This window comes from Rattus norvegicus, chromosome 5, assembly GCF_036323735.1.
Source record: "Rattus norvegicus strain BN/NHsdMcwi chromosome 5, GRCr8, whole genome shotgun sequence".
In the NCBI taxonomy this organism is placed as follows: Eukaryota; Metazoa; Chordata; class Mammalia; order Rodentia; family Muridae; genus Rattus; species Rattus norvegicus.
This window is the reverse complement of record NC_086023.1, coordinates 79,442,998-79,462,719: the sequence shown is the minus strand read 5'-3', so window position 1 is coordinate 79,462,719 and position 19,722 is coordinate 79,442,998. Positions and strand designations below refer to the sequence as shown.

The following is a 19,722-nucleotide window of genomic DNA, read 5'->3' as shown; positions in this document are numbered from 1 at the left end:
GTGTGTGTGTGTGTGTGTGTGTGTGTGTGTGTGTGTGTGTGTTTTACTTTATTTGCAAGGATTTAAAGTAGGTCATTTAGTTGGCCAGAACTATAGTTCTGTAGTAGAAGATTTGCCTTACATCTATAAAGGGTCAATACCAAGTATTATCAAAAGGAGGGAGTGAGGAGGAAGGAAAGGGTGGGAGAGAAGAGAGAGACAGAGAGAGAGAGAGAGAGAGAGAGAGAGAGAGAGAGAGAGATTCTCCTGCCTTTGCTGGGATTATGGGTGTGTGCTATGTCCACGTCTGGCAAAGGTATCTCTCGGAGACAAGAACACATCATTTTACGTGTGTTTTTCCGGTGCCTCACACAGCATGTGAGTCATTAGGTATTTGTTGAATAAGTGAGTGAGTTTCAGCATTTTTCTTCTGGAGCATTGAACTTAGGGCCTCGGGCATTAGGCAAGCACCCTACTGCTAATGTCCGTCTCTGGTTCCACATGTCAACTCTAACTGGGCTTTAATTAAGCATTAGCCAACACCGTACGTGTCTGGAATTCTTCTAGGCACTTGGATAATACTAGAATAATGGAAACTTGGTTCTCTAGAGGCACTCCAATTCTAAATAGGAATTAGGAAATAATTCATCCGCCATCATGCAGCCCATCCCACAGGAAGCCTAGTGCAATTCAGCAAACCTCTGAACAATCATAGAAAACACCAGGGTTCAACATCGCCAATAATGGGACAGGCTTCCATCTAATTACAAATTATCACACGCTAAAGAGTGGCAGCTAGTAACCTAGAACCATGTGTCTGCTTTTCCTGTCTTTACACAACGTAGGAAATGTTCAAGGCCAACTACATGCTATCTCACAGCCAGGCATGGTGATGGAGGGAGATAGGGGAAGGGGTGGTTACAGAATTACCCACTTCCCTATCAATAACCAGATGCTACGTTGCATCTGGGCTGCTCTTAACTCCAACGGCCATGTTCTCGTGACTCACTGTCCCACAGTGTCCTCTCCTCTCTCTGCCTTCTTCCTTCATGATCCTTCTCAGACCTCAAGCCTGGGAACCAAAACTCTCTACCTCTCTTCTGCACAACTCTAGACTGTCCTTATCTTTATCCAACCAGTAGTTTTTTTTTTCTTTCTACATGGAGAATTTTAATGAGAGAAGAAGAGTAGAAGAGGGGAGAAGTAAAGGCCGGCCATGAGCACGAGGAGGGAAATGGGGAGGGGAATGGGGAGAGAAGAGACAGAGGGAAAGAGGGCAAGAGAGCAGAGAAGAGAGAGGGAACCATTAGTTTTAAAGAGCAAGGCCACATAGCATCCCTTGGTGTATGTGAGAATTTTCTTGTCCCAGAGGCAACCAGGGCCAGCATTTAGCATCACAGTGCATAGCAACAGACCAAAGACGCCCCTGCTTCTGCCTCCATGCTGGGACTAAAGGATGTGCCACCACTTCTCGGAGCCATTAGCATTCTTGGTGGTTATAAACACAAGGAGCATCTTCTACTGGGTCAGTTCTCTATCATAAACAAACACAACAATTGTGGCATTTTGGACAAGTTGCTTTATTTCTCAGAGTCTCAATGTATCGTCACCTTTGAAATAGGAAGGCAACAGCCATATCCTTCTAAAAGGTTAGCCTTGAGAAAATGTATGTGGAGGTTCTAGGACACGGTAAGGATTCATTAAGTGACACCTATTTCCCCTATGGTTTCCAGAACTTTTTCTTCTGCTTCACTGAACCATCAAACCATGTGCCTTTGGAGTTAAGCCCACCTCTCCTTTAAGGATAAGCTTTTCCTGTTTTCATGCAAAGTAGGAAATGTTCAAGTCCAACCACATGTTATCACACACCAAGGCACGGTGATGGAGGGAGAGTAAAATGTTTGGATACAAGTACCCACTTACCAGTATAATCCTTAGGCGACCAACATCCAATACCTTCACAGTCATAGCAAACTATTCGTCTTTCATAGTCTGGTCAAAGTGCCTGGTCTTCGCTCTTGTATGTCCTATGCTCTGCTCTTTGCTGCCATCTACTGGACAAGTCGGTGAAAGTCTCCCCCGCTCCCCCACCCCTCGCTCATCAAATTTAACTATCCTTGTAGAGAATATCTCGAAGATAATTTCATTCTAAAGGAATCAGGCCATTTCCCTTAACTAGATGATCCTCTTCCAAGCCTAACAGTGTCTCAAAAACCAACCAACCAGACAACCAAACCACCACCCCCACCACCACCACCACCACCACCACCACCAACAACAACAACAACAACAACAACAACACACTTTCTGCTCTTCCGGAGGACCCAGGTTCTGTTTCTATACATCCACCTGTACATCCAGACCCGTGGAACCCAACACTCTTTTCTGGATTCCATAAGCACCAGGCCTCCACATACATGCAGGCAGGCAAAACACTCATACACACACAACTAAAACAGATAAATAAATGTAACCAACGCTTTATACATCCTAGGCCCAGCTGCTCTGGAAGCTGAGGCAGTAGAACTTGAGCCCACATGCTTGAGACTAGCCTGGGCAACACAGAAAAAGAGAAAGGAAAGACAGTGTATTCACAGTTTCCTAAGTGGTTCGACGACAGTTCAGGCTCCTTTCGCTTATACAAAATTATTTCAACACCTCCTTCCCCTTGTTTTTGAGACGGGGTCTCCCTATGTAACCCTGGCTGGCCTATAGAAGTTCCAGCACTGCAGGGAGAAGACGAACTGTTTTCAAGGACTGCTATTCACAAAACAAAAGGCCAAACAATTGGTCATGAGTGAAACTTACCTTCCTGCTGGTCATGCTCCCCCAATCCTCACATACTGAACTGGACAAGAAACTACAAAATGTTTTGGAAGAATTTTCTTCCACTCCTTAAACAATGTTCTTTCAGAATGTCCATTATTTTAATGTGTAATGTTTTAATTGTACATATGTAGGCAATGCAGTGTAATAGTGAGATGTATATATTCACCAGGTCATGATTAGGGTAGTAAACACTTTCATCTAATTAAATCTTCTGTTTTCCTGTTTAGGAATTAAAGAGCTTCCTGTGCCCTGTTTCCTGTACTGACTACTTGGGCAACAGGACAAAAAAAAAATTCTCCTAAGAATATAGAAACCATTTATCTTTTTAAGTCACACCCAGCCTCACTTCGACCTTTTAACTGAAAGAATTTGTTAGGACTTTTAAGCTTGAATAAGGCTGCATTTTCCCAGAAGATCACAGAAGAGACTCAAATGTATTTATTGCCAACATGCTTTATATTTTAATTAAAGTAGTTAGTAGAGCTGGGTATGAGGGTACAGGCCTATAAGTGCCAGGACTCAGGAAGGTGAGAAGGAGTTTTCCAGTCTGCCGCCTGGGCTACAAGGTGAGTTCAAGGACAGCCTCTAAGTACCAAAACCCTGTCTCAAGGGGGAAAAAAAATCACTAAGAGCTGGTTCTAGAGGAATCCCTAATGCTTTGACACTTTAGTACAGTTTCTCTTGCTGTGGTGACCCCCAAACATAAGATTATTTTCTCGGGGTTGGGGATTTAGCTCAGCGGTAGAGTGCTTGCCTAGCAAGCGCAAAGCCTTGGGTTCGGTCCCCAGCTCTGAAAAAAAGAAGAAAAAAAAAAAAGAAAAAAAAAGATTATTTTCTCTGTTGCTTCCTAACTACAACTTTGCTACTGCTAAGAATCAGTGTAAATATCTGATATGAAGGCTACCTTATATGTAATCCCTGCACACAAATTGAAAACTGCCGTTCTAGAGCAAAGACAGTATTCGGAAGTTAAGAACCTGGCAGAGTTTGCGGGCTTTAGCTCAGCTCATGGCTGGATACAATGTAGTAACATCTCTGTTTCCCAGATACAAATCACAGGCAGACACAAGCTGATGGACAGCAGGCACCCAGCACATGGAAAACACTCAACTTTTTTTTTTTTTTTTTTTTTTGCTGTGAACTAAGTAAATTCTTGGTGTTGAACTTACCGTTGTGCATCAGAAACAGTAACAAACATTTATTATTTTAGAAATAAGGTTTATGTAGTCAATACTGGCCTCAAACTTGCTATGTACCTATGTACCTTGTGATCCTCTTCCCACCAAATTCCTGAGGCTGGATTAAGAAGTATACACTACCATACCCAATTTTATGTGGTGCGAGGTATCAAATTCAGGGCCTCCTGTATCCTAGACAAGTTCTCTACCAACTTAGCTACATCTCCAGAATCCCAAATACTAATACAGAGCATATGTGCAAGTTGTGGAAAGTGGTTAATAACCATAGAACACACAACACACATCAAAACATGTTTACTTCTTTTAGTTTTTTTTTTTTTTTTTTTTTTCAAAATAGAGTTTGCCTGGGTAGCCCTGGCTGTCCCGGATCTCACTTTGTAGAGAAGGTTGGCCTTGAATTCAGAGAAATGCTTCCCTCTGCTTCCCTAGCGCCACCGTGTGCCAAACACGTTTACTTCTTAAGGTAAACATCTAGATTTAGCGTGCGGCTACCCAGCATTAGGTAGTTTCCAGTAGCGTCTTGGTGTGATTTTCCCTTTTTTGTTTGTTTGCTTTGGAGACAGGGTCTTTCTGTGTAGTCCTTACTGTTCTGGAGCTCACTATGCACACCTGGATGGCCTCAAACTTAGATCTGTCTCTGCCTTCAAGAGTGCTGGGATCAAAGGCATGCCCCACTACTCTCAGCCGACACTTTCATTTTTAAAATTCAGATTGTGCACAGTAGTGAAAACTTGTACCTATTTAGTGCTCTCCTTGTGTATAATTATTTATTCAGACGGTAGGCAACAAAAATATTCCTAGGAAAGTTGTGAAAACCTGAAAGTGTGCTCAACCTCCCTCTGAGCTCTACTGAAATGGATTAACACCGGGGTTAAATTCTGAAGACAGACAGCTAGTCTCCTGAAAACTCGAAGGACAGGAAAAAAAAAAAATCAATTTAGGTGCTAGGGACCCGGCTCCATTCCTGCCAATCAGCGTTGGGTTCCGCCCCCAACTGTACGGCCTGCATCTCCCGTGAGCCTCTTCGACTGTCATTCTTCGGAAGGGAAACCCTTTCCCGCCGAAGAAGCGATTAAACTACAAATCACCTTGGGTAGCGTCCGTTGGGTCCAGTCGATAGGCGGGACTTCCGCTTCCAGGGGCTCTGTCAGTCAGGAGGCGGAAGCTGGTGCCGGCGGGAATGTTGTAGCGCGGCGCATTGCTGCACTCTCGCCGGGTTCTGCGTGGGCGCGCCCCCCTGCACAGCGGCGACTGGACAGCGAGGTTTCTCGAGGTTCCTCGCATTCCGGGTAAGTATAAAGGACAGAAAAAGTGTGGCCCTAACGCCGGCCACCGGGCAGCGGCCTCGCGCGGACTAGCGTACGAGGGTTTCTCACTTCCCGTTGAGTTTCGCCCACTTCACCCGCGGGCAGGGACTCCTGGGACATCCTGACCCTTTCTCAGGGTGGCCTTGATCGCCTTCAGTGTTAGCTCGGCTTCGCTCACGCTGTGCTCCAGCCGCAGGAGTCGCGAGTCCTTTAAACCTGGCAACTGCTCAGAGCTCGTGTCTTCGCTCAACAATAGTTCTCTACTTCCGCAACCTTGTTCGCGCCTTGTTTTGTTTTGTTTTGAGTCAGGGTCTGGCAGTGTAGCCCTCGTTGGCCGGGTACTCGCGGTTCTGCCTTTTCTTCCCGAGTGCTGGAATTACCGCGGTGTGCGGGCATATTTTTAAAGAGCGCATTTATTAAATTGGTTTTCCTCCTCCACGCCGTGTGATTACTTGAATGAAACTCAACGGTCGAGGAGTTTGTCTTGTGATTTCGCCCTGGCCTAATACAAAACTTAATTTCTAAACTTAGCGATAAGCAGGCTTGGAGTTGGAGAGGTGGCCCAGCTGGTAAGAGCACTTACTGCCCAAGCATTAGGGTCTGTGTTGGAATCTCCGGCATCCATGTCGGAAGCACAAGGTGTGGCTGTAGCTCCTGCACCCCAGAGCTGAGGGAAGGCAGAGACGGAGGATCGGTGAGGATGGCTGGCAGCCAGCCTAGCTTCAGGCTCAGTGAGAGACCCTGTTTTCAAAGGAACAAGGTGGAGAGCGGTAGCACAAGGCGACCATCCAGTGCCTTTTTCTATCTTACTCACTCATGCTCACCACTGGGCATATACCACACACACAGAGAAACCAGGAGTCTAAGTTTGCTTAGTCGTGTGACAGTTGGCTTCCACATATATAAAAATGCTCATTAAAAACATTTTTTGGGGGAAACATCTTACACAATATATGGTGCAGTGTAGATACTTGTTAGGTTGGTTGGTTGGCTCGCTCGCTCGCTCTTTCTTTCCTTCCTTCCTTCCTTCCTTCCTTTCTTCCTTTCTTTCACCAGCACAGTAGATGACCTGAGAGTGATTTTTATAGAATTTTATTTTTCTTCTTAGCACTGATTATGTGGATACTTTCAAGAGGTTGATCTATTTGGTAAATACATCTTGATGTAAATTAAAAATAATGCTAAATGTTGGTATTAACAACTTCAAGACTAAAAAAAATGTCATTTAATGAAGTGCATGAGGAACTTGCAGAGCTAAGTTTCTGATTTAAGCCTGTGCTTACGTTTATCTTTCTGAAGAGACTAAGAAACCCAACTCAGCCTAGCTGTTCTTCACGGTTTTGAGACTGTAATTAAGGCCAGCGCATTTTATGTGTGCACATAAATTTTTTTACAGATGATTGTAAAGTCCTGATCAGTGGCCACTGAATATAATTGACACAGAATAGGAAGATGGCAGCAAATCCTTCAGGACAAGGTAATGCATGCTGGGATTTCTGTTATTACTAGGAACGTTCTCCCATACAATAAATGTATTTGAAGTAGAGAAAATTTAGTATAGAGCAGTTACTGCGTCCAGAATTATGAGTAGCAAAGTGGAATCCCCCAATTTAAAATCAGCTTAACACTGTATCAGCAGCTTATTTTCTAATATTACTAATTCTTTATTTCAACCTGTTAAGATTAGTGATTCACATCGTGAACTTTTTCCTTCCATTTACTTGTGTATAGTGTGCATCTGTGTATATGCATGTTTGCATGTGTGGGAGCATGTGTGTAGGGGTGGGCATACACACATGTGGAGACTGGAGATTAACATCGAGAATCATCTTCCAGCACTTTGCACCTAACTCACTGAGGCAGGGTCTCTCAGTCAAATCTAGACCTTGCCCATTGGCTACTCTTGCTAGCCAGCTTTCTCCAGGGTTCTCCTCTCTGCCTTCCAAGGCTGAAATTACACAACATGTACGTGGATTTTAGGGAGCTAAACCCTGGTCCTCATGATTTTGGGAACAAGTGCTTAACCACTGAACCACCTCCCCAGCCCGCATCATAAACGGTCTCCTGTCTCCTCTGGCATCTGTTTTCTTCTTGCTTTTAAAGTCAGGTAATAACCATGCTTTATCTTCATTGCTGTAAAAGCTTCATTTCACCTGTTACTTTCTTTAATCCCATCAAGTTAGGGACACGTTTCTGTTAAGACATTAAAAAAAAAAAAGTTTTGTTGAAAAAAAAATTTATTCAATGTTTTTAGCTTTTTGAAGGCTATCTATGTTGTGTTGAACTTGTGATATTCCTGCTTCAGCCTCTTAGTTGCTAGGGTTACAAGTATGCTCCAGATTTTTTTTTTTTTTTTTTTGAGACAAGGTATGTCTTCTTGGCTGCCTGGAACATACTATGTAGACCAGGCTGGCCCCCCTCATACAGCTCTGCCTCTCCCCCTAGTGCTGGAATTAGAAGCATGTGCCACGGGGCTGGGGATTTAGCTCAGTGGTAGAGCGCTTACCTAGGAAGCGCAAGGCCCTGGGTTCGGTCCCCAGCTCCAAAAAAAAAAAAAGAAGCATGTGCCACTACACCTGGCTCATAAATGTAGCTATCGTTTTTTAAGTCTTTTTTATGCAAATACTTGAAACTGGTCTCTTTCCACATCAGGCCTGAACTGTTTGACTTTTAAGTATGTTTGACTCATCATCTCAGGTAAACGTTGTATTTACAATCTTTTAACTTCTTTTAAAAATTAACTTAGAGGGGTGAGGGTTTAGCTCAGTGGTAGAGCGCTTGCCTAGCAAGCGAAAGGCCCTGGGTTCGGTCCCTAGCTCCGAGAAAAAAAAAAAGAAAAAAAGAAAAAAAAATTAACTTAGAAAGGTTCAGATTAAAGTAATTTGTATTTGATCCTCAGTACTCCCCAACCTCTGCCAAAACTGAGCCAAAATGAAAACTAAGGGGAGTCCTTTTAGTAAAGGAAAAAAAATGCTAAAAAAAGCCATCCAATATAGTCACAATAAAAATATTTTAAATTATCTCGTTCTAATGATAAAATCTGCTGGTAATCTCTCATTTTGCAATTGCAGTAAGAACAACTATTGTTAGTGTTGCTTTTGGTTGGCTCATAGTCAGGTCTACTATGAAGCGTCTAAAATCTAAAGAATAATTAGTTGGTAAGTCATTTGACTTTCATTACTCTGAGGAATTCCGTTGGTATCACAGAGCTGCTGCTGTTGGACACCAGCAGAGGGAGTCTGTATCCTGTTCTGTAGGCTTGCAGATTCTCGGTGAAGAGTTAAAAAAAATTAACATTTATTGATGTTCATTTATTTATTTTGAGATAGGATCTTACTGTGTAGACCTGGCTGGCCCAGGGTTTTGGTTTGGTTTGGTTTGGTTTGGTTTGGTTTGGTTTGGTTTGGTTTTTGTTTTGTTTTGTTTTTGGTGTCTTTATTTTTGTATTTGTTTTTTAAGACAGGGTTTCTCTGTGTAGCTCTGGCTGACCTGAAATTCACTCTGTATATGCGGGTGGCCTGAATTCACAAGGATATGCCTGTCTGTGCATCCCCAGTGCTGGGACCACCATCATCTGGCTAGCCTGGAACTCTTACTTTACATGTTTGAGTGTTTTGCCTGTATGTATGTCTGTGCACTACATGCATGCAATGTCCTTGGAGGCTAGAAGAAGATCTTAACTCCCCTGGGACTGAAGTTACAGTTGTCAGCCACTGTGTGGGTGCTAGAAATCAAACCTGGGTCTTCTGAAATAGTGACCACTGCTCTTGATCGCTGAGCCATCTCTGCAGCTCCTCAATAAAAATTTTAAGTCTTTATTGTATTTTACCATCTTTAGTATACCGTCTGCACTTCTCTATTGTGTATGTGTATAGACATTAGATGGAGTTACCTAGAAGGCAGTTAAGCACATTGAGTAGACTTGTGAGAATAGTTAGAAGCAGTTAAATCATAAAGGATCCAGCTAATCAGTGGTTTGATCTCTTGATGGATTCAGAATTTAAAAGACTGTTAGGAGGTGGTGCATCTGTGAAAAGATAGGATGTAATTGGAGGATTTGGGTTTGGGGTCAGGGGAGGGCTTTGAGCATCTCGGCCCTGTTTTGTGCTTTCTAGCTGCCCTGAGGCAAACAGCCTCTGCCATATACTTTCACCATCATGAAATTTTGTCTCACCTCAAGCCCCAGATAATGGAGTCAGCCAGCATGCATCAAAACCTCCGAAACAGTGCCAAATTAAATTACTTATATCTTTGTTTTCTCATATTAATAATTTTTTAATGTTTTAAAATTTAGGGACTGGAGAGATGGCTAAGAGTAGTGGATGCTCTTTCAGAAGTCCTGGGCTCAATTTCCAGCACCCATGTGGCAGCTCATAATTGTCTGTAACTCCAGACACTAAGAGGCAAAATTGGTTGGACCGAGTGAGTGCCCTGGTGTAGGTAGGAAGGTTTCCTCCTCACCCCTGGTTTTGGTTTTGAGACAGGGTCTCATGTATTGTGTAGAGCTGGGTGGCCTGAAACTTGCTTTGTAGCCAGACTGGCCTTGAATTCACAGAGATCTGCCTGCCTCTGCGTCACAGGGGTCACCATGCCCTATGTATGGGAGGGAGGGTTTCTGGGGAGATATCAGGACTTTATCCCTTCTTAGGGAAGGATTGGTTAGGGAAGTTGAGGCAGGAGAATCAGGAGCTTGGGGTCATCTGAGTCCATCTTGAGCTTACATGGGGCTCTGCCTCAAAACCAAACCAGCACCAACAGGAACTGGTATTCAAATCTAATCTTGGGGTTCTAGGGCTTTTGTATGTTGTCCCCAAACTCTTTAAATGTGAGAATAAATTGAAATTTGAAATAAATCACCTCAAAATGAGACATGTGGATGTAGGTCACTTGGTAGAACATTTGCCTCTCATATACATGGGGCTAGATTCCATACACAGCACTCAATGAAACCAGGCATGTATTAAACCTCAGGCAAGAATAAGGTCACTACCACAAATTTGAGCCAAATTTGAAGCAAGCTTTAATTAAATACTGTATGATGGACTCTGGCCAGGGCCATTCTGGGTTTTCCAGAAAATGGCCACGAGCTGTGTTGGCCAGGTGCTTCCAAAAGCAAACCAATAAGACTACATACTTCCTTCCTTTGTCCAGTGACGTACTTCCTGCCTGTGCACATCCCACCTAGGTGTGATCAGTTGAGTTAACCACACTTGCTTAGGGAAGTGAAAACGTGGCTTATTAGATACACGACAGCCCCCACTTCTCAAGAATGATCGGTCCTTGGGCAAGGGGCTTAGAGGTTAGAGGCAAAGTTCTCTGGATCAGTAAATTAAAACCTAAACGAGACGTGGCTTTTAATTGTATTCTCAGCACTTGAGAGGCAGAGGCAGGAAGATCAAAAATGCAAGCTCATCCTCAGCTGCTACAGAAAGGAAAAGAAAAAGAAGTTACTACACAGACAGTTTTTCTTGTTTGTTTTGAGGTGCCTTGCTGGGTGGCTTTAAACTGAAGGGATAGCTCAGGCTGGCCTCCAGGTTGTGACAGCATGGCCCTGCCTTCAAGTAGTGGGGTTTCAGTGTTGTCGCTATACCCAGCCCAAGGTATCAACTTTCACAGTCTCAATTTTCATTACATTTGAACAACGTATAAACTTGATATTTCTTTTATTTGAAAGCATTCTGGAGTGTTATGTATGATTATGAAGCAGTAATTACAAAGGCAAAGCAAAAATCTTAAACATTCAGTGGATATGAGCCGATTTTTTCGTCACTAGAAGTCCAATGCGCTATCCATTGCGCCACAGAGCCACCTGAGCCGATTTTTAAAATACAGTGCAGATCCTCTACAAATTTCAAAAGCTTAATAGTTGAGTAACCTAACAGTTACTCAAGCTATAATTCTGGGTGTCTCCTCTTGTCTCTCTCCCTGTCTCTCTCGCTCTTCCAGTCTCTTGTTTATTCTTGGCTTATGCTGGCTTAGAGTTCATTCATCACCAGTAGTCCAGGTTGGTCTTGAATTCCTAGCAGTTTCCTTGTTTGAGCTCTTGGGCTGGGGTTATTGGTGTGAGCCCTGTTGACTGTTCTCTTTTTAATATTTATATGGACAGTCAGGTTATCCTAAACTGGCTTTTTTCTCTTTTAAAGTCAACTTTGTGGGTTTTTTTTGTTGTTGTTGTTGTTGTTTTTGTTTTTTTGTTTTGGTTTGTTTTGGGTTTTTTTGTTGTTGTTTTTTGGGGTTTTTTTGTTTTTGTTTTTGTTTTTGGTAACTGGGGTCTGATACAGCATTGCCTATACTGGCCTTAGAACCTTACTATACAGCTGAAGACAGCCTTGAACTCCTGATCCTGCTGCTTCTACCTCCAAAGTTAGAGTGCCCTCGAAGTGTGAGTTGGGTCATCATACCATACCCAGCTATGTAGTGTGTCCTCACTGTGGAAGTTACTCCACATACTCAGTGGCACCATCAGCTTGCTTTGCTCTTGTGTGACCAAACACTAACTGACACTGGGGAGAACAGTACAGATTCCTGCTATGCAGAACTAGCCTGTTCTGTTTCCTTATACTTGGGACAAGCTCGCCTTACCTGGACATTCCATTCTTGGCCTGCCTGACACACTTTTCACGACCTGGGGAGGAGAAAGGGCATTTCAGTGGCATGGCAGTTGACACTGATGCTCTAGTTTCCTAAGGGAGCAGGAAAGGGGTTTAGAGTTAGGATGAAGAACTCTCTGGAAGGCTCATAAAGCCATCTTTTTAGAAATGTCAGAATGTGCTGTTGATGGTCAGCTATTCAAAAGGAGTCTGCTGTTACTAGAAATTGGTGGTGTAACAGGAGCAGAGACAAACTGGGAGAGATAAATTGCTAAAGTGGATACAGCGTAGATGTATTTTCCCAAACTTCTGTCCATAGCCAGGTTGCTGGTGCCTGGTTAAATCAGAACCGCAAGTTACAGCTATGTCTGGTTAGGCCAGTATCTATGAATGTCTTACATCCTGTGCTGTCCTAACCAGTCTCTCCCTCTCTGGGACATTTTCCACCTACTAGTTCTCTCTAAAGTAGTGTAAAGTTCTCACAATCCCTCAGATGTGCCTAAGTGTGCTTAGTTAGGTCTACTCTGCTTGAAAATCTCATTTCATAGTCCAGTCTCTAGAGTTCTAATTGTGTGCTCTCCTCATGTCCTTTGAGGGTTTGTTCTGTTCTGCTCTGCTCTAGCAAGGGGTCATCAGATGCAGACACTTGAGGACACACCCACAAGTCTGTTCAGGATTGTAAGCTTGAGAATGGCTTGCTGGGGGCACACATCCCTTGTTAGCAGATCATGAAATAGGTTTGCATAGAGGCTCGAGATCTGAGGATTTAAATGGAGTCATTCACGTTGACATGTTGGCATTTAATTTGGATTTGGTTTTTTGTTTGTTTGTTTGTTTATGTTTGTTTGTTTGAGACAGGGTTTCTCTGTGTAGCCCTGGATGTCCTTAAAGTCTATAGAGCAGGCTGGTTTTGAACTTAGATCCACCTGCTTCTGCCTCCTGAGTGCCGGGTTCAAAGGCATGTGCCACCACTGCCCAGCTTTTATTTGGATTCTTAAATGTGTAGTTGTCTACCGCCTGTTTCAGACTCTGCACCATGTGCTGAGAGCTTCTCAGTGTGAAGCTTAGGGTCAAGTCAAATACTGAGTATTGATAAAGGAGGCATCTGTAGCCCCGTGAGTTGTGCCCTACCTCTTAGGAGAGCTTTCTGGTCCGCTCATGTAGACATAGTAATTTTCCATGAAAGAATGCACACCTGTAGATTTGGCTGTGCAATATATTGGACCAGTGTTTTTCCACAATACATGTCTAACCCATACCTCGATGAACAAAACTATTTAGCTCAGAATCTTGGCACTGGGATAGTAGTTAGTGGTAGAATGCTTGCTTGGTGTATCCAAGGCCTCAGCCCTACAACCACAAAATAAATCTTAAAAGTCCTCAGTCATTTTTATTTTGCTTATGTACCCATCCATCTACTATGTTCTTTGGGGGTTTTGTTTGTTTTTAAACGTGTATGGGGGTCTTGCTTACACGTATGTCCACACCATGAGCATGTCTGGGGCTACAGAGGTTAGAAGATGGCATCGGATGCCCTGGGACTGGAGTAAGTATTGTGAGCTGCCAGGCGGGTGCTGAGGATTGAACCCAGATCCTCTGGAGAGCAGCCAGTGCTCCCAACTGATAAGCCATCTCAGTGCGCAAATGCGCACACCCCACACCCCACCCCCTTTATTTTTTTAGGGTTGAACTAGTGCTGGTTGGCCTGGGACTCACAGCAATCCACCTGTCTGTCTCGGCCTCCTGAGAATGTTGGAATTAAAGGCATATGCTGCTAGTACCGGGTCTTTTGGGTTTTGTAGTTGTTTTTAAGTCAAGGTGTGTGTAGCCCAGACCGGCCTTGAATGGATGACCTTGAACTTCTGACCTTTCTGCCCCTCACAGGTGTAGGTATGCACCGACACATTTGCTTTATACTGTATTGGAGGCTGAATCCAGGGCTTTGTGTGTTTAACAAACACTACCAACTGACCTATTGCTTTTTTTATTTGTTTGTCTTAAGAGATAGGGTCTAATGTAGCGCAGGCTGGCCTTGAACTCCCTCTCTCAAGAGCTGCGGTCATAGGTGTGTCAGCACATCTGGCTTATGCTCTCAGGGTTGTTGGGAAATAGCCAGTAGGAGGAAAGGACTTCCTAGTGAGTGGGCAGCCATGTCAGAGAACGGGGACTTCACTTTCTGGTTTTTACATGGCCTGGCTCTAAAATGCTTCTCATTCTCTCTCCCTTTTCTTCTTTAGGTTTTCAAAATAAAAACAGAGTCGCAATTTTGGCTGAACTGGACAAAGAGAAAAGAAAATTACTTATGCAGAACCAATCTTCAGCAAGTCACCCTGGAGCTAGGTATTGACTTCTTTGGAAGTGCCACCCTTAATCATTCTTACAGGGAGGGAAAGCACTGCCTCAGAGTCTGTTAGAATCAGGTCTGCGCCCCAAGCTCCCCTTCCTTACAGACTCCTAGCCGTGGTCATCGTGCTCGCTCGCTCCCGTCACATCGTGGCGTTCTGTTTCATCACAGCTGCTGCTGTCTGAGCTGTGTGCTGCAGACCTGTAGATCCCAGCGCCTAGCACAGAGCCAGCTCTCTGTAGCTGCTGTAGACTCTCATGAGTAAGGGACTGTCAGGTTTTCTAGAAATTCACAGTTGATACACTGTGGAACATGGTTGTCGTGTTTACTTATCAGACGGACAGCGGCCTGCAGCTTTACGATTGATGAGCGCCATGCTGTTGGTTAACAGTTTTTAAAGGCCAGTTCCCGAACAGCCAGAGCTACACAGAGAAACCCTGTCTTAAAAACAAAAACAGCCAACAGACTAAAATACTAACACTAATAAGGATGCTGACGGCTGAGTTAGAAGTGGAGGGGCTGTAAATTATGACACCTATAACAGATTACTTGAACTCCCATAAAGATAACATAGGCTTTCTTCATAAATTAATGTAGACGATGGGGAGGGGGTGCTTTTATTCTAGAAGGTCTTTTAACATTTGTATTTATTAAGTTTTATGAGATGATTTTGCTGTATAGCCTTGGCTGAATTTTTTTTTTTAAAGTATATTTCATGTATGTGGGGACACACAAGAAGAGGGCATCGGGTCCCATTACAGATGGCTGTGAGCCACCATGTGGTTGCTGGGGATTAAATCAGGACTCGTAATCACTGAGCCATCTCCCCAGCCCCTGAATCTCAGATTTTAAAAGTAATTTACTATATTAAAAATGTGCCAATCTAATAAATCTTCTTATATAATTATTTTTTTAAAAAAAGATGAGAGTATCTTTGTGCTGGATAGCTAAGTAACCAAGATGTCGGTTTTAGCATCTCCCTGTCCAGGCCCTCCCTCAGTAAGGACTTCCGGGACCATGCCGAGCAGCAGCACATCGCAGCGCAGCAGAAGGCCGCTCTGCAGGTGAGCACAGCAGACTGAGTCAGGTTCTGGAAGGCAGCACAGTCCTGAGTTAGTGTCTCAGTGGAGCAGTATCAATGACTTGTTCCACATACAGCTGTGACGGTTCACCAGTGTTCATTCGTGCCCAGGGGATTGCAGGACCTTACAGTAGTAATGAAAATAGCTTTTACAGTATTAATGCAGTCCTGATTGATTCTCTGCTCTGCCTGACCAAGGCATTTCTCGTTCACAAAATATTTGGACAGAATGATCTTGAAAATTGAACTGGCTAGTTTAATAGCACCATGAATATTTCAAATTTGCCACATTCTTACTTTATTTACCTGTCTTCTGGGTTTACTATTTGGGTTTTTTAATGGTCTGCACTGTTTGCATGTTAAATATTTAAAAGTTCTTCCTGTTTTGTTATAGGTGGTGTTCCAGCTTGGAAACAAAGTAATAGTTTTAGTATTGCGTTCATCTTATCTGATGGCTTAGCAGAGATCTTTGATGAAGCACCTCCTTTTCTTTCTTGCATAGGTTGTCTGTGTAAGCCTCTCGTAGCAGCACGTCAGGGGTGGACATGGGGGATCTCTCTTAGCTCCAGGCCAGCTTAGGCTATGAGCAAAGCCTACATCATAAAACTTAGAAGATAAAAATGTGAAAGGCACAGTGTAATTGCCTCTGCGTCTAAGCAGCATCTAGAATTGGGAAGGGCCGTTATAGAAACCGTCTCTCGCCTCAGATGACTAAAGAGGCTTTTAAAAAAAAAAAAAAATGAAGAGGGAAATCAGTTCCATTCCCGCACTAAGTGTTGGTGAGGTTCAGTCACCAGTGACTCCATTCCCATCCCTTCCCAAGCCGATCCTCTTTCCCAGGCTTTTTGTCTTGTGACCTGACCTTTGCTGCTATTTTTCCTCAACCAAAAGAACAAAGCCATCTCGACTGCTGGTGGGAGAGAGCCCCACAGAGATAGATAGAGAGGCTGCTGAGCAGTGCCTGGTACCCCAGGCTAATCTGAATGTGTCACTGTGTCTGTGTAAACAAAGTTAGCATGAACGCTGCTTCATCAGTAAACTAGATCTCAGGAATTCGGGAAGGGTAAGGGATTTCAATGCCTTGGCTAAAAAATGTGACTCTTAATAACGTAATTGGTTTTTTGTTGTTGTTGTTGTTGTTGCTGTTTTTGGGTTTTTTTGTTTTTTTGTTTTTTGGTTTTTTTTTTCCGTAATTTGTATTTTTTTTTATCTTTCTCAGCACGCTCATGCGCACTCATCTGGCTACTTCATAACTCAAGACTCTGCGTTTGGGAATCTTATTCTCCCCGTTTTGCCTCGCCTTGACCCCGAATGAAGAAAGTGTGATAAAAGGACCTTGTAATATCAAATGTCAAAGTTCTCACTCAGCTCTATACAAACTCTGACTTTCAGGACTTTGGAGAACCTAGCTTTTGTTTCTTTAAAGAAAGGAATAAGTGAGAGTGGGAAGAGAAGAGGAGCTGGGACGCTGAGGCCTTGGGAAGTGGAAGCAGCAGCAGTGGAGGAGGACCTGGCTGTGCTGGCCAAGACTGACTTCTTTGTATTGCCATCGGACTTTCCCTCCGACTCAGAGTCGCTTGGTCTCTTGTGAAATCTGCATCACCTCCAACAACTGGGACTGGATATCATGTGGGAAGCCCTGGGTTTGCCCCCATCACCACACAGACAAGCTCTGACAGCACACGCCTGTGACCTCAGCACTAGAGGAATAGAGGCAGAAGAAGTTCATGGCCATCCTTGCCTAGACAGTGGTTTTGAGACCAGTCTGAGGTCTATGAGACTGTGCCTCAAAAAAACAACCAAAATCAGAAAAAGAGCCATTAATAGTCCTAACTTTAAAGAAATGAGGATGCTTTTAAACCTGTGAGGAGGCTTGCATACTTCTTTGTGCTTTCTCGTGTTAAGAAACAAGCTATCGAGGAATAGGCTTAAGCTAATAACTAGTTCTCCTACTCTGAATTTTAAAAGAAAACCCAAGGCAGACTAAATTACCAACCAATCTTAAATCTTTCAAATAAATGCTAGGATGATAGCAAATACATGATGTGACTAAACACTGTTATGAAAGTCAGCGGAAGAAATCTGGGAGTGTAATGGGCGTGTATTCTCACGTCATGCTGCTGCATAAGTGGTGTGCCTGAGTGATTTTATTTTCTATTTTTTATCTAACTGAAAACTTTAAATTGGGCAGATTCAGGCCTTTTAAACCATTTTAAATAAGGTTAAACAAGTTACTCACCAGGGCCCAACTTTAACAGGAACTGAGGTGCTTACTTGTATATGTGCCTCCCACTACCCTTCCTTCGCCCTACAGAATTAGAGTTTGATTAAAGTGTGAAAAGTATGGTTCAGAGAGTTCTGTAATACCTTACACAAAACGTCTTGATTAAAATTAAATTTTATAAGGGAGTTATTTTGTAAGGATCCTGTCATTTTCTGTTCCCAGGGATTGAACCTAGGACTTTAAAGGTTTAGATGTGTTGTTTCACTGAGCCTCATCACCCCGTGTAGCTGACCTTCATCCTCTCTGTGCTGGGGGGGGGGGGGGGTTGAACCTTTTCAGCTGGGTCAGTATCTAGGCAACCACATAGCACTGTCTGCTCAGTGTCAGTCAGCAGCCTTAGGAGCTTGAACTGATGTCTCCATCGAGGAAGATGGACCTCTCCCAGTCATCACACTGCTCCCTTGTATCTGCTGCTGACCCAGGGACCCTCTTGCTCCTGTCCCTTCAAAAGCCCATACAGCTTCTCTCTGGGCCTCCTAGTAATCTTCACTTTTTTGCATTTCACGAAGTTTCTGTCTGGTGTGACCCTTGACATACTGACATGGTTCTAAATCTGTCTACTGATGTTAGGAAGATAAAATGTGTGCATACTTTTTCCACTGTTGACTACTATGTGACTTTGTAATCTAGGTGCTTGTTTTTCTTTTCTGTGTCAGATATAAGGCCCCGATGAACAACTTAAGGGAGAAAGGGCTTATCTAGACTCAAAGTTTGAGACACAGTCCATCATGGTAGGGGAAGTCAAGACAGCAGGAGCTTGAAGCAGTTGGTGACATTTCATCCACAGTCAAGAATAAGAACAAAGAATGGATGCTGCCGCACTCTTTATGTAAACCAGTATTCTAGCCAGGGAGCGGTGCCGCTCAACTGCGGGCAGAGCTTCTACCTCAGTTAATGCTATCAGAGAATTCCCCAAGGCATTCCCAGAGGCTCATCTCGTAGGTGAGTCTAGATTTTGTCATGCTGGCAGTACCACCCCACTAACTAGGAGGACTTTCCAGTGGCCCTCTGCCTGTGGGTAAATATTTAGTTCCTACTCTGGTATGGGCTGTGTTTGAGGGACAAAAAGGTCACAGAGACCTGCAGATGGGAAAGTGACATTGTTGAGGATCCCACTCTGGCATTCAAGTCCTAAAGTAAGCCGTTATGGCACAAGACAGGCATCTTGGAGTACATGGCAGTCTGACTAGGTTAGAGGTCTCTAGATGATAGAATTGGCAAGGGACTGAAGGGACACCCAGACGAAGGTCACATTTCCAGTCAAGCCCAGTGAGGTGGTTCATGCCTGTAATCCTAGCACTCAGCTAAGGCAGGAGAATCACTATGAGTTCAATGCCAGCCTGGGCTACAGAGTGAGACACCTAAGTTTCAGGCATGACACCGCAGTGTTAGAGACAGCCCTGGACTCACTTAAAGCCCTGAGTAAAACTCCAGTGCTGGGATCATGGGTGGGTGATTTATGCCATGGCATCTGTAACATGGGGACAGGATCAAGCAGTGGGCACGCACACCTTGAATCCCAGAACTTGGCAGGCAGAGGCAGGTAGAGCTCTGTGAGTTTAAGGCCAGCCTGGTCTACAGAGTGAGTTCCAGGACAGCCAGAGCTACACAGAGAAACCGTGTTTCAAGCAAACAGAAAATTGGGACAGCATACAACTGACTATTGTCATACTTATTAAGGCCAGTAATTTTTAAAGTACAAGTCTCAGCCTGTTTATGAACCGAGAAGGCAGCTTAATGGTTTAATGCATTGTATCAGCATTAAATAAAAAAAAAATAGAGAAAGCAAACCGTGTACTGCATGAGTTAATAGGCACTTTAGTTTCAAGAATGTTCTATGACTGTTCATGTGTGTATTTAGCTTGTTCTAGTACATACATCTTCTAGGGTAAGGAGCGAATGTAAACACATCCAACCTTGGTTGCCACATAAGGATTTTTCTCTGACTTATTTTTAAATAAGGTCTCCCACTAAACCTGAAGCTCACTGATTTTGCTAGACTGACTGGCCATCGAGTCCCAGAGATCCTCCTCCAGAGTACTGGGCTTAGAGGCCAGGCTTTTATGTAGGTGCTAGTGGTTGAGCTTAGGTCCACATTGCTTTTAGTTT

At 43.7% G+C, this 19,722-nt stretch overlaps 1 protein-coding gene across 1 annotated transcript; it reads left to right on the top strand.

Moving 5' to 3' along the window:
* Nucleotides 1-5,167: 5,167 nt before the first annotated feature.
* On the top strand, nucleotides 5,168-19,403 carry Inip (INTS3 and NABP interacting protein). The gene is given in 5 exon segments (NM_001305282.2): nucleotides 5,168-5,296; nucleotides 6,711-6,791; nucleotides 14,142-14,244; nucleotides 15,222-15,312; nucleotides 16,549-19,403. Coding segments are annotated over 4 exon segments (315 nt in total). The 5' UTR covers nucleotides 5,168-5,296; nucleotides 6,711-6,766; the 3' UTR covers nucleotides 16,645-19,403.
* The last annotated feature ends 319 nt before the right edge of the window (nucleotides 19,404-19,722 follow it).